This window comes from Hesperophylax consimilis, chromosome 19 (assembly GCF_061612785.1).
Source record: "Hesperophylax consimilis isolate HC1 chromosome 19, BYU_Hcon_1.0, whole genome shotgun sequence".
In the NCBI taxonomy this organism is placed as follows: Eukaryota; Metazoa; Arthropoda; class Insecta; order Trichoptera; family Limnephilidae; genus Hesperophylax; species Hesperophylax consimilis.
This window is the reverse complement of record NC_142854.1, coordinates 14,807,257-14,822,490: the sequence shown is the minus strand read 5'-3', so window position 1 is coordinate 14,822,490 and position 15,234 is coordinate 14,807,257. Positions and strand designations below refer to the sequence as shown.

The 15,234-nt window shown below is 38.5% G+C and overlaps 1 protein-coding gene across 7 annotated transcripts in view; it reads right to left on the bottom strand.

Moving 5' to 3' along the window:
• Positions 1-15,234, bottom strand: part of fs(1)h (female sterile (1) homeotic) — a 65,898-nt gene that overhangs the window by 39,679 nt on the left and 10,985 nt on the right. For 3 of the 7 annotated variants that reach the window (XM_089643156.1, XM_089643149.1, XM_089643151.1), the window contains exons 3-14: positions 14,535-14,591; positions 13,962-14,036; positions 13,397-13,489; positions 12,308-12,502; positions 11,629-11,919; positions 10,791-10,892; positions 10,430-10,603; positions 9,158-9,394; positions 8,458-8,705; positions 5,894-6,044; positions 3,486-3,654; positions 997-1,101 (exon numbers count right to left, since the gene is read on the bottom strand). In XM_089643156.1, coding sequence (XP_089499282.1) covers positions 997-1,101; positions 3,486-3,654; positions 5,894-6,044; positions 8,458-8,705; positions 9,158-9,394; positions 10,430-10,603; positions 10,791-10,892; positions 11,629-11,919; positions 12,308-12,502; positions 13,397-13,489; positions 13,962-14,036; positions 14,535-14,591 — 1,897 coding nt within the window. Of the gene's footprint in view, positions 1-996; positions 1,102-3,485; positions 3,655-5,893; positions 6,045-8,457; positions 8,706-9,157; positions 9,395-10,429; positions 10,604-10,790; positions 10,893-11,628; positions 11,920-12,307; positions 12,503-13,396; positions 13,490-13,961; positions 14,037-14,534; positions 14,596-15,234 lie in introns of all 7 variants that reach the window. The other 4 variants (XM_089643154.1, XM_089643155.1, XM_089643150.1 and 1 more) reach the window with 3 other exon arrangements.

Genomic DNA, 15,234 nt, shown 5'->3' with positions numbered 1-15,234 from the left:
ATCCCTCCTATATTGAGGCAACAAAAGGTAAAGTGTGTCTCCTGTAAAGTTTTTGAACTTTTGTAGATAAAATTCTTGAATTGATACTTTGAGTACTTTGAGTTTATTCAATACTTGAGGGTTGTATCTGTATTTTGTGTTAGCTGCATGTCCCCAAATGATATGAAGTGCGTAGTTCTGCAGATTGCCTGGTTGCACACATAAGCTAGTATTGCAATGCAAACCCGAGGCTTATCAATAAGATGTAGTGTGTTTGTTGGGAATTAATAACTGTTTCCGTTGCTAAAAAAATATAATATACGAATATGCTTATTCAGGACTCTGGCATAAAAAGGAAAATTATTGTAATTTCATGCAGCAGGCTAAGATACCGAATGAATTATTTGCAAATTGAGGAAAGGGGGACTAATTATTACAAAATGATAACAGAGAGGTTGCAGATTACAGTAGAAAACAATTAGCATACACGGTGTTCGGAAACTGGTGGTACAAGCGGGAAAGTGGAGAATCTATATCACATAGAGAACCCAAAAAAACTTTGTTTTTTACGATCTGAACATTTCAATTTTTTATTTCTTAATTTTTTTGGCATTAAATGGTTTAAAAAAAACTACAGAAGCCGAATCTACCCTTTGGTGCATTTTAGAAAACAATAAACAGCTGATAGTAGCCCCGTAGTAACTAAACCAGATTAAATTAAAACTATAAATTTCCAACTACGAATTCGAAAACGAAATCTCACATCAAAAATAATTAAAATATGTTAAGAGTAATCACACAAATGATTTCAATGTGATTAAGATTCACCAGTATTTCCCGCGTGTGCCACTAGTTTCCGGACACCGTGTATAGTCCGTGCCCAATCGTGTTGTCAATTGGAAGGCCAAAAAATTCAATGGGTCCAGAAGAAAATTGTAATAGATTATTGAATTCCAATTAGTTTGTTTTGTTTGTTAGTGTAGAATTTATAAAATTGAATTGATTCCATGGACAAACCTTTGGCCTTGTTATTTTTAGTGGCGGTGGCGTTAAACATTTTGTTGGAATCGCCGGCCCCCAATTTGTCGGCGCCGCCCAGCGCCACTGTTGCCATGGACACACCTACACCGGACAGGACAGTTCAACAACCAATCAACAACCAACCAACCACCTCCTCGCTTGTTCCATTTACTTTACATTACTCCGCTTGTAATAATCCCCTGCACTATTATCTCAAACAATGTTTCGGTTCTGAATAATGGTGGTCTTTACCAGAGTATCTTAATAATATTATTTGCTTGCGCAAGACGGGATTCGAACCGATAATCAAGCGCGGATTAAATACTTCACAACCTTCTAAGGTACACTTGTTTTTAAGGAACTCTACAAACCCTAGGATTTATAGTTTGAAGGTTCTGATAAATGAAAAAGTTTTCACGGCAATTTCAATGTCGTGCCGTAAAAACTTAGTCGTTTCCCTTCCAACTTCCTGTTCACAGTTGAGATACAATGTAAAGATTGCATAGGAATCAAACAAGGAGAATCAAATTGCAGACAAGGGTGGATATGTACAGCAGATATTAATTAATAAACAAAATAATAATTATTAATAAACATCACAAAAGGAAAGGGGATATGAACAGATACCATTCTGTTTTGATCATTCCCCCCACACACATATACATGCAAAAGCATGATTCACCAATTTGTTAACACCTTTTCCATTGATATAGATTGGCTTTTGCCCTCCGTAACTCTATCTCTGGTCACCGACAACAAATAATTTAAAATTGCTTTTCTCACACAAGTGTTTATTTTCCAGACCCTCCAAGGCTCTGCTCTATAAAAGAGTTTCACTGCATACTAAATGGAATACTGAAGTGTCATTTGCGATCCATGGGACCCCAAAAAACTAATTTCGAATTAAACAATTCTAACATTGTTTGAAATTTTAACAAAAAAAGATTATTTTAAAATTGAAAAAGATTATTTTAAAATCGAAAAAGTTGATTTCTGCATCTGCTTTTTCAAATCTTAATAGGTATTCGAAATGTATTACATAATCAGTAAAACAAATTTCTCGCATCCATGTACTGTCGCAGCCGACCCTTCAAATTCAGATGTTCAAAGTATATTCATAGAAATATTACCGAATGAATACATTGTATTTTAAAAATTTTGGGTGTTTTTTTTAAATTTTGATATTAGCGTATTTTTCTAATTAATGCAGTTTTACAGGTTCTTTGGTACAGCACATTGCATCACCTTAGTTCCTTTTTACAACATCTATTTGCTTTGAACATGATTTATTCTCGGTGAACAAAGTGAACAATATCTATATCAAGGATATTATTTTGATAATTTATTAACAAACATAACATACATATATTTTATGAAATATAGAAAGCATTGTCAGAGTTGCAAATGTAATCATGTACAAAAGTACTTAATTTATTTAATCGAATACAACTTCTGCAAATGCCACGGTTGATAGGTCTACTAGAATAATAAGATCGCGGGGTAATTACTGCAAACGGGGCAACTCCCAATCAGTGTTTTCCAGTTAGACACAAAACCATAACTTTATTTCCTCGCCCATGTATGCCACAAACACAAAATATGTGTAGTGGTGTAAATATAAGGTTTGATTTATGCTGGCATTGACGCTGATTTCGTAGTTACCTAGTTGTAGCAATAACGCCTCGATACATAGGTTCAAAATGTAAATCACACTAAATACTCAAACATTCATTGCATTCAGAAAGACAATTAATACTTTTTTTTTTATCAGGCAAATTATAATTTATAGAAATGATTCAATAAAATTTAGTTAGGTGCACTTGTTAGGTAGTATCACAAAGAACCACCGCATTCTTACAAACAGCATAAGATTCATAGATTTGGCAACAATATAAAAATTAAAAGCCACACGTCAAAAACTAACCCTAACAATATATCTAATGTGGCACAATAACGATAAATTTAATATAATAATAAGTTAAGATAGAAATGTAGTACAGAAAAGATAATATTGAAGAATCCTGTTAATTCAAAATCCAAACGACATCAAAAACCATTTGTAATTTGAAAAGTAAAATATTCCGTCGAAAATCAATTTCATCGGCCGCCCCTTCAAATTCAAGTAGGCATTCAAAGAAAATTCGTGATAGTACAACATATTCCCGTTTTAATCGAATTTTCGCAGCCGATTACCGTTGTGGTCAGCCATTCAAATTCAGATATTCAAAATAAATTTGTAAAATTACAACATATTCCAGTGTAAATCGAAAAATCACAAACAAATACCGGCGCAGATTTATAAAATTATGATTTATTTTCGCAAGAATCGAATTTTAACACAAAAAAATTTCAGACTGAATGTTTTGTCAAATTATGTATTGGGGTTCTGCCATAAATAAATATAATATGGATAGAATCTAACAAGTTTAGTTTTAGATGCATTCATACACAAGACGTGATAATATAGTGGTGTAGTGCATTCTTACCCATGCCGTCGCTGATGGAATTGCTCTTAGGCTGGTAGACGGTGGTGGTGTTGGGCTTGCCCAGGTTGCTGTTGGTCGGCTTCTTCTTCTCCTTGAGCTTCTTTTTGGGCTTCTTCTTGGTGCCCGTCTCCGCCACCAGCTTCCTCATCTTCTCCTGCATCGCCGACAACTGGGAAGCATAAAACTGTTAGTATTTTTAACAAATTATTTATTTTACGAAAGTCTTGACATTTTAAATCGGATTCATTTCGGCAGAGTACAGGAACAAGAAATATAATTTTTTTTCAGGTAAATTGACATTTTAAATCTCTATAGCTCACAAACTGAAAAAAAAGCTCACATATTAAGTTATAAATTAACAACAGAAAAAAGCTGTGTGTTATTTCTTGATACCAAAGCTCACTGCTTGAGAGTTTACAATGGGATGTAAAACACAGATTAGATTTTCTGCTTTACAACTGAGATTTATTGAGGTTTCAATCAAAAATGATTGACTATCAGAGATAGGGTTGCCAGACGTCCTTTATTTTAAAGGACGTCCTCTATTTCAGACCCAAAAAATGATCTTGTCCTCTAATTTAAAATCTTAAATAGAGGACAATACTTTGTTGTTTTATTTGAAAAAAATAAATGACGTTAGAGAGCGTGTTATTTAGTCTGTACGCAAGTAAATACATATTCTTCATTTGTTTATTTACTGCAGGGTTTAGTGTCTTGTCAGTGTTGTACGGAAGAGTGCTATCATACCTCACTAAACATACGCTATGTCTTCAGATACAGATTCTTCAGAAAACAGTGGTGGTGAATCAAGTGCAAAAAAAGCAAACATCTTTGTAAATACAAGGAGCAATGGAGTGACATATATTCATGGGTAAAGCCGTCTAAAGATAATATTTCTAAAGCTTATTGCATGTTGTGCAAAAGAAACTTCGTGATTAGCAACAGAGGTTTCAGTAAACTCAAACAGCACGATCGAGGTATAGAACATCAGAATAAAACGAGGCTGGCTAAGACAAGTAAAACTATTGATCGCTTCTTCGGATCTCAATCTAACTCTCCATCATCCTGTGTGCATATGAAGAAAATTGCTGCTCCCGAGCTAACAAACGTATATCACAACGTGGTGCATGGACATTCGATGCTTTCTCTGGATTGTACAAGCAAATTAGCTCCCAGCGGTGAAGCAATTAGTCGACCATGATATATTTTATTCAATAAGTACGGACGCTTCAAATCACGGAAACATAAAAATGTTTCCACTGGTAATAAGATATTTTACTCCAGAAGATGGTTTGAAGCACTACCTTTTGGACTTTTATGAAGATGCTAAAGAGACCTCTAATGACATTTTCGTCAATTTAAAAAATAAACTAACTGAAAATGATCATCCATTCCCGTTTCTAATGCCCAAGCCGAAAGGATTTTTTCCTTGTGTACGAATACGTGGACCAAAAACCGAAATAAGTTAAATATTGATACTGTAAAAGCATAACTACAAATAAAGTCGAACTTCAACATGAAATGCAAACAATTTTATAATTTCATTATAGAAAACGAAGAAGCTCTTAGAGCAGCCAAAAGTAATACCAAGTATTAACTTTATTTATTAATTTAATTGCAAAATGCCTAATTAAGGTCGTACTACTTACTGGGCTTCGATTAACATTGTTTTTTATTAATAAATGTAACTACTGATACCATAACAGCAATTTATTAAAAAAAATATTGATGTCCTTTATTTTCATCAAATGTCCTTTATTTTAATCAAATGTCCTTTATTTAATCGTATCAAATCCTCTAATTCATAAAACGGGAGCTGGCAACCCTAATCAGAGATATCCTTAATGAAATTACAATCTATGTTAATATTTAGCATTAGTGTAAAATTCAAGCAATTTTAGAAAAAAAAAATTGTTTTACTGTTTATGGTGTCTGGAAACTGCATCTACGTCACATTTGGAGTTGATTTGGTGGTATATCTTTTTTTAAATTTAAACTTTGGTTTTCAAGTAAGTTTTCGGAAGTAAATCGAGTGCAAAATTGAAATATTTAAAAAAATCAGTTGCTAGGGGGTTAAAATATCAGCTAATTAACCCATCAGCATACCCCCCGCCAAGATTAGGAGGCTGCACTTCTTTCGCATCGTCATATTGTCCGCCTCATTGGGGCCACTAAAACTTTTCCCACATACTTGGGTAGTTCACAATAAAATTATAATCTATATAAAAATAAACATAAAGGCCTAAAAAAAGTTTTTAAACCCTTTATGTATAGAGAAAATTATAAAAATCGAAATACTCTAAATATAGAAGTTGCTTTTGGGTGTTCTGTGTGATGTAGATTCAACATTTTCGAGCTTGCACTGCGAGTTGTACGAAGGTGGTTGGTTTAATAATAAAGGGACCTACCTCTTTTTCAAGTGCCATCAGCTTTTTACTTCGCTCCTCGTCAGTCTCGGATTCTGATTCAGACTCGGTTCCTGTCTCGGAGCTGGAGGCGGAGCTGGCCTTGTCTATGCCCATCTTCAGCAGCACGGGCTCATCGGGGATCTTAGCATACCTGCAAAAAAGATGACAAGTTACAAAACTAGATTTTTAACTTTTTTGGATTCAATAATTTTGTAAATTTTACAAAAAATTCTGCAGAAAAAAAAAATTATATTGTGTGTATTTTATTAGTACCGCACAAGAGTCCCTACCGTCTAGAGCAAGGCTGCCCAACCCCAGGCCCGCGGGCCTGGGGTTGTGGCACAATGGCACAATGTGGCACAATGTGGCCCGCGAACGAATTATAAGTGGCCCGCGTGAAACATTTTCAAAAAAACCCACCAATCCGCCAATTTGAAAAAGTGTCGCGGGCCCGCGGTAAAACAAACAATGCAGCTTGCGCGGGGGTCACCAGTGTTGCCAACGAAGGCGATTTAACGCTATTTAGGCTACTCAGAACGAGAATCAGCGACGAAAAAATCTAACCTGTTGAACTTACTTTTGAAACAAAAATACACCGGTTTTCGACATAATATTTTTTGCGTCGAAATGGAATCCTGTAGCCACCCCCCTCCCCATGGAATTCGAAAAATTGCTGTGGGGCATCACATATGATGTTCGGGTGTGCGGAATTTTTTCTCAGCGAAGTTCCGTAACAACCCCCCCCCATGGATTTCAAATATTTTGTGCGGAGCACTTATTTAGATTTTTTTTTTGTGGGGAATTATGTTTTATAGAAATTCTCTAACAACCCCCCCCTATGGAAATAGGAACCGTCAGGTATTCAGTGGCCCGCCAGTGATTCAAAATCGTCAATTTCGCCCAACTGCTAAAAAGGTTGGGCAGCCTTGGTCTAGAGCCAGTGAGACTATGGCATCGCTAATTGGGGTATGTTGTGAGGCTGAAGGTAGCGGGTAGGAGAAGAACATGGGGAAGGTGGGGAAGTATCCGGCAATTCAAATTGGGTTACCAAACACGGCTAAAGCCATTTCAAGCATTTTTCACTTTTGAATGGAGGTGTAATATCTTTCACTCTGGAACGTGCCGCAAGTATACTACATATTATTTTAAATGAATAAATTGTGAAATAACACAAATTTATCAAATAAAATTTACTTGTGCACACCGGGATTTGAACCCGCGACCTTCAGCTTGCTATTCGAGAGCCTTACACCTGGACCACGGGGGCCCTAATAATAAACTTCTATGTGATTTAAAATTTGCAATATTATGTAACGCATCATCTATAATTTTCCTGCTAAAAATTAAGGTTGTTACATAAAGTTTTGTTTTTAGGGTCCCTTCAAGAAAGAAGTAAAGCTTTGTAAGAGGATTTAAGCAAGGTAATATTGGGCAGACAAAGCTATTTGAACCCCATCTTTCCCCTGCAAATTTATGAACATCAAGTTTACAGAGAGCTATATACTCTCAGTATCGTCCCATCTGAATAGCCACCCATCTGAATAGCCACCCATCTGAATAGCCACCCATCTGAATAGCCACCCATCTGAATAGCCACCCATCTGAATAGCCACCTATCTGAATAGCCACCCATCTGAATAGCCACCCATCTGAATAGCCACCCATCTGAATAGCCACCCATCTGAATAGCCACCCATCTGAATAGCCACCCATCTGAATAGCCACCCATCTGAAGAGCCACCCATCTGAATAGCCACACATCTGAATAGCCACACATCTGAATCCCCACCGTTCTAAACCCCTCCCCTCTACCTACAGCCTCAATACCAGTAATTAGTTTTCATGGGTAAATTAATTCTAGTTTAAATTTTTTAAGCCCGCTAAAATGATCATAACCCGGGCGGTAAGAGGAAGATGGGTGCACGACGTCATCTGTGCTCTGCACGTCTATTGTGGGTAGTATTGGGTAGGCATTTTGTAACGAGATTATCTTTATTCTTCATTAGTATTTCAGTAATTTTTTGTATCAATGTTAACCGTCTAAATAAATTAAGGGTATTTTTTTTAATATCATAATTTCATACTAAAATTAATTTTTAACTTTGGAATTAGTTATTCGTGCCCAAACATTGCGGGAGATCGGGATTCACGCGGTATTATTACGTAAATTTGAAATGAGTTTCTACTTATTCATTTTTACAAAAATGTTAATTTTGGAAATAGTTGATTTTAGTCACGGTTGCGCTGTCATTTGAGTTGTATTGTGAGCAAATAGCTTCGATATTACCACGTTAAATTTAACAAATCCTTCTGAAATGTCAGGAGAAATGCTAATTATGCCTAAAAAAATACAAGGGTTAAGATGCAATTTATCGATGTTCCAGGAAGTAACAGAAACTCATTTAAAAAATAATTTCAGAAAAATAAGTAAAAATATTTTTGACTTATCTAGTCACACTGTTCCTTATTGGGATGCCACGGCCCCCACTGGCTACGGTCAATAGGGAGCAGTTGGGACTCTAGCGAGGTAAGACCAAGTAAGTGAAGGTAAGTTTGTTTCTCACCTCATCTCAAAAACGTCCTGCAGTTTCCTAGCCATAGCAACGACATCATGGTCCGGGGGGTTATACTTGTAACAGTTGGTGAATATCAGACGCACGTCGGCCGCAAACTCGGCTGCGTTCCGGTACGCACGCCCGTCCATCTTCTGCTTGACCGTGCCCAGGTCCATGGGCTTCTTGATGATGTCAAAATAGTCGTGCAAGCCCAGCAACTCCGCGTCCACGGGCTTGTAGAAGGGCCACGCGTAACCCTACAACAAACACACATATTCATCAGAATACCGTTATTGGAGTACACTTATATGTTAACTTGTTGCAGTCTCCATTGGACACAACTTCGGTAACTTCCCATGGCAGTTTAACACAAATAACTGTGGAGATACAAAAAGCTGGATCAGGCACGAAATGGAAGACTCCCCCTCAAAAAACATGGTCAGAACAAATATTTGAATCGGGTAGTGCCAAGAGCATTTCTTTTAAATTAACTTCACACAGGAGGCACTGCGGTAAATACCTCACCCCATGAAATCAGCCACCCTTGCTACTACTTGGGGTGACCTACGGCAGAGGTGTTGTTTATCCCTCGAGGACGGTACCCACACCAGGTTCCCAAATTGAAATGTGGATTAAATTAGTGTGCTATACACAAGACTGCATTTGGCGACTGACCAAGACTGATCAAGTATCAAGTGATGCTACTCACGGAATGCTTCTTGGAGAAGAGCTCCTTGAGGATCTCGTTGCAGGACTTGAGTGCCTCGCTGAGCTTCTCCTTGCCCAGCTGCTTGAGCTGCGCGGCCTGCTGCTGGGCGGCGGCCTGCGTCGAGTGGTGATGGTGGTGTCCCGCCGGCTGCGGGGTCCCTGAGGTAGAGGCTCCCAGGAGCGGGGAGAGGGCTCCGCCCGACCCCGCCAAGAACCCTTCTTCGGGGACGCGCGCAGGCTGAATAATACACACAATAAATGTAATCCAAGTCTCAGGTTTTATGTGCATTTTTAAAGATAATATTTATCAGTGTTAAGTATGGAAAATAAATCTTCTATTTATTTAAAGAAGATGTTATGTTTGTCGAAGGCGGCGTTGACTTGATTTTTATACAAATCTAAAGTTTTATTCCAAGACTGACGAAATTTGCACACTTGACTTTCAAAATAAGAGGAAAATTACTATCTACATCTGATTTCCAAAAAGTCCCGTAGATGGTTCAAGAGAAAGTAAATAGGATAGTAGCCATATTCCTTTAGGTAGAGAAATCTCAAAAATATCTTCTGAACATTTTCTAAAATGAGAAAATACTTCACCAGGTGCAGACTCCAAACCAACGACCAAAGCCTACTCCTAACCAATGCGTTAATTTATTGGATTATTTGTATAGCTCCATCTTCGTGAGAAAATCACCTCAAGGGCGCTTAAAAACTTAATTTATGCATTTAATTTATTCCTATCACTTACAACTTATTACTTTTGGCTTATAATTAAGATTCATAGCTAGATGCTTATAACTAGTGGCTTATAACTAAGATTTCGAGTGATTTACAACTAAGACTTAACTAATGGCTTAAAACTATACATATTTTTATGACACCACTTACCACTACCGCTTAAACTAAAGATTTACGACTAACTTACATATTTACGTTTACAAAGTACGTTATTATGAGAACTCCAGTTTCAAAGAGATTTGTATGAATGTTGCGAAGTTTGGGAACAGAGCACATTCTTATGGTGGAAGTCCAGACGCATTAACATAATGTATTATGTAATGTAATATGAGTTATGTGAATGGCACACAATCTCGAAGCGAATCCTGTTGTTCATGTTGATCCATTTACGAATTGCGAGCGGGTAAGTGCTAAAAACTGACAAGAGATGGATAAAAGCAGTGGTCTCTACGAGCAAAGATCGTAGCACCGTCCATATTATGAAAAATTCGCATTACATTAGGTTTTGTGCTGTAATGCTAGTAAGGAATGGTACCTTTTTGATTTGTCGTCCGCTTTCCCTTCGGGTGCTGATCTTGGCGGACTTGGGCGTGGGCGCCTGCGAGTGGGGGGGGTAGCCCCCAGGGCCCCCGGTCCCCCCGCCCGCCCCCTCGAAGGAGCTGCCCATGGGCGTGGTGGTGTCCGCCTTTCTCTTCACGCCCTTTTTCACCTTATGCAGAGGGGGGAAACAAACACACGTCATACAGTCAGTCAAATTATATTCACAAGAGATTATTATAACAATTTAATAGTATCATGTTTCCCCGTGACCCATGGATGATTTGAATGCATAGAGTATAAATTGTTTATCATCTTCAATAATATAGATGGTGTAGATCAGGTTAAAAGGGACCAACCTTGGCGGGTTGAGTCTGCGGCAGTTGAACAGTGGTGATGGTGGGGGCGCCCTGCTGCGAGGCTGGCTGTGCCACGTGGAAGCCCGCAGGCTGGGCGGCCACCTGCACAAACAAAACAATTATAATTATACTATCTAGCAACTTTCGTCCTATTCCTGAGATAAATGGCATTATTACACTTTATTTATTATAATTAATGTATATTATTAAGCAACCCTCTTAGTTTTTCTACATTAACTCCACACGGGAGACATCTTCGGGAATTCGGAGGAGTGAACCTGGGCTTTGAAGAGACCCATGAACACAAGAACGAGTTGTGGAAGCAATCTATTCTCATGTGTCAATGTATACAAAATGTTGGGGGCACATTTGGCGTGTTTTTTCCTGACTGTGCACCGGTGACATTATCAATGCCGCTACCGAAGAACCTCTTCCATTGAAATACGGATAAAACAGGACCTGACGTAATACGTTTGCTAAAATAGGCGAATCTCTCAAATGGACCACTGTTTCTGCAGAGTAAAAGATGCCAAATTCAGCAGTGGACCACACTTGCAATTTGTACAGGTTCAGTTGTGTACTAAAGTATCTGCGGGCCCTGCACAGTACACCCACCTTCTGGGAGGCTAACATAACTCATGACATTCGATGGAGGCCCGTGCCTGAGCTGGTCACTTAGAGTTACACTAAGCACATCAATGGAAAGCTTGTTGGAAAGATTAGTTCCGTTGAAGGTGATTAGATTTGTATACCTGCTGCGGCAGTCCGAATGGAAAGCTTGTTGGAAAGATTACTTCCGTTGAAGGTGATTAGATTTGTATTATTTGCGTTTGTTTACCTGCTGCGGCAGTCCGGTGTGCGAGTGCGTCACCGTGGTGGTGACGCTGTGGCTGGCGGTGGTGGTGGTGTTGGTGGAGCCGACGGGCGCGGGAGGCGGTGCGGGGACGGCGGCAGGAGCGGCGGGCGCGCTGGGCGTGGGCCGCGGGGGGCGCGCGCCCGGGGACAGGCCCGGGGTGGAGGGCACAGCACCCCCCGAAGTCCGCTTCTTGCCGCCCACCGTGATGGGCCCCTTTGCGGACTTGCCGCTAGACGACTCCAGCTCTTTCTCCTCCTTGTCCATTTGGGCCACCTGAAACATACAATAAGACCTTTAGAGGCATTCAAAAATTTGCAATTTAATCTTCTGGGTAATTTTTGAAGGATATTTAGTCACCAAAACTGTAAATTTTTAAATGGAAACCTTAAAAAAAACTGCATTTAAGGTGAAACCACAAAATATTGTTATTTTAGTCTGAAATATTTGAGTACACATTGAAAATTTAACTTCATCAAAGCAACAAATGCTGTTGCATCTTGTCGCTACGGCTAGATGTTGTGAGGCTGAAGTTAGTTGGGAGGGGAAGTACCTGGTTACTCAGATCTGGTCACCAAGCTCGACTATAGCCATTTGGAGCAATGTTTGTATTCTGAATGGAGGAGGGACTTTCACCAGTTTAATGTGTGTGTTTGTGTGTAACCTTGGTGAGGAAGAGCTTTTCCAGGGTCTGCGCCATGACCACCACGTCCTCGCCCGGCTTGTTGTACACGTAGCAGTTGGTGAACATGGTGTTGAAGTCCTGGATGCACTCCTTGGCAGAGAAATAGTAGTTCTGCTCCAGCCTCTTCTTTATGGTGCCCAGGTCCATCGGCTGCTTTATTATCTTGTGGTAGTCCTGCAAACAAATACATTATATCTCAAATACATTATTATCAGTATAAAGCCACCACTTTCCATACACAACATATCAGGCTAGTAATGGGTAAATTCCTGGGAATTTATTTTTGGGGAATATTCCTGAAACGGGGATATTGTGGGTATTTTCACATAAATAGTAAAGTCTGTGAGGTTGTCTGTCTCCTACAACTAAATTTCACGAATTTACACTACAGGGTGTCCGGGGGTAAAGTGCGCTAACTTCAGGAGGTGATTCTACATAATGGTAAATAACTTTATCCGAAATTACTATGTTTGTTTTCCCATACAAAAATATTTTGTCCACAGAACAATATTTGCATCCAAACAATTCAATTTTATTACCTAATAACTACCTTAAAATGTAGAATTTTTGAAAAAGCAGTAGTATAATTCGGTAAGCAAAACATAAATTTTGGACTTTGAGGAATTTAAATTAGGTCAGGGAATATTCCCGGGTGAACTAGGCATTGCCAACTTTGATATCTAAATACTTCCAATGCGACAAACCAATTTTAAATTTTGTGATAAATTTTGGTTATTACGCCGTGTTTCACTTCCTTCTTAGCCAACGTTTACGAAAGCATTACAGCGAATAACTCAAAAATTAATCATGATAAAACCTTTACACTGTGAAAATTTCAAATTGCTTGTTTTTAATTGAGGCTAAAATCGGTTTGATGTTTCAAAGAACCATACTTGGTGACTTGCAAAATTCAATATACCCCTCTAGCTTGACATTACTATCAAATCATTACAGTAATAATGTTCTGGATAAAGAATAACAGTGTTTGCTGGCCTATTGATATTGAGGGCATTTAGTTTTGGCCATTTCTGCTTAGTCTTGGAATGATTATGAATGTTAGAAACGTACCGGCAAGTTCAGTTTCTTGGCATCCACCGGTTGGTGGAATGGCCAAGCAAACTGGTGCTTCCATACGGCCTTCATCACGTTCTTTTGAAGAAACTGTAAAAATAATGTATAAGTTCAAAACATCCATTCAAATAAATGTTGGCATTGCACTCCTTTGATAAGATTGAAATTAATCATAGGAAAGAGATTTTACACTAAAAGCATTTTTTATAGGACTTTATTTTTATTTTTATAAAAAAACTATTCAATTTAAGTACCAAATTTTCAAACCACAATTAATGACAAAAAAAAATTAAGTTACAATACTAAAAGAAATCTTTTTATCACTATAGAAGAAACAGTATGCATTTGGAGTTTAATGCTTGGCCATTGAACACTGTTGAAGTGTAATGATATGAAATCAGCGGAGCTATTGAAATTTATACATTTGGTGCATAGGTAGAAACAAAGGCAGGGCGACTCTGTGCGTATTGGGATCAACAGTAGTATTATTTCATTATAATAATGGTTAGTGGCACATCTCCCTTGTTTCTATTATCTATGGGTGCATGGAAAGGGAACTTACGGCAATCTGATTGGTCATCCGCCCTTGACGGTGCGGAGTTGCATTCGGCGTGCCATTCACAGCCTCCACTCCCGGCTGAAAAAACATCAACGGCATTTCATACTAATTACACACCTACTTAAAACTATGTCATCTTTAGGGAAGGTCTTTTTAAGGAAAGGAAGGAGAGGGTATGAGGGGTGGGTAAAGAGTAGGAATCTATCCCTTCCACTAAGGTGCAAGGTGATGGGTCGGCAGTCAGAGGGTCTCACTCAACCAACTTCTCCCGTTCTTGTCCGCCACCACGACCTGGACAAACTTCACCCCACAAACTCTGCTCACCAAATGGTAACCTACAGCAGAGGTGTCGGTAATCCAATCAATAGTTCCCATACCCGCTTTCCAAATTGAGAAACCATTAACGTCATAATATAATGAAGCGCACATGGCAAAAAGAACAGCATTGTCACTTGAGACATTTCCACTGTAGTTTTGGCAATAGTCTTATTTCAGCTTTAGATCAAATTGCGACCAGCTGGCAAGAATTACAAAATGACTGAAGAGATATATAAAGAAATAAGATGTAATATTTACCGTGCTTGTGGTGGCCAGTGGGTCCACCGCCTGCTGCATGGTGCTAGAGTCTGCTATCTACCTGCCAACATTTATACTGCCATATTCATTCTGGTAAACCATCGCTAGCAGTTCTCCTCAACGCGGTACAAGGTACAATCAATATCGACACAGTGTACTACAAGCGGAAAACTGTTGAATCTACACCACACAGTGAACCAAAAAAACTTTTCCAATCTGAGCATTTAGAATTTTTATTTATTTTTTAACTTATTCTCTTTTTTCAACTTTTTTCAAAATTTACTTGAAAACGAAAGCTAAAATCAACAAAGTTTTATCACAAAATTGACTCCAAATGTGAAGTAGATTAACCAGTTTCCCGCTTGTACTGCGAGGTTCCAGACATGGTGTACATACGTACATCCACTGTTCCAAGCCAACAAGTAAGGCTACGAACCAAAAGTCCGAGCCCAATTCCGAAACACCGCTTGCGGTTGCTTCGTTTCTTTCCCACAATTCGTGGTTTGGCTTGCACTTCGGTTCACAAATGTATACGCAACATAAGAGGAAAGCGAACACCATAAAATATTTTATATAAAAAAAATATGCATATTAGATACATAATCTTTTCATACATGTAATAATAAAACAAGATATTTTTTCTCATCTGTATGCAATTGTTCCAATGCTTTTTTCACTCCTGAAATGTAACACTTTGTCG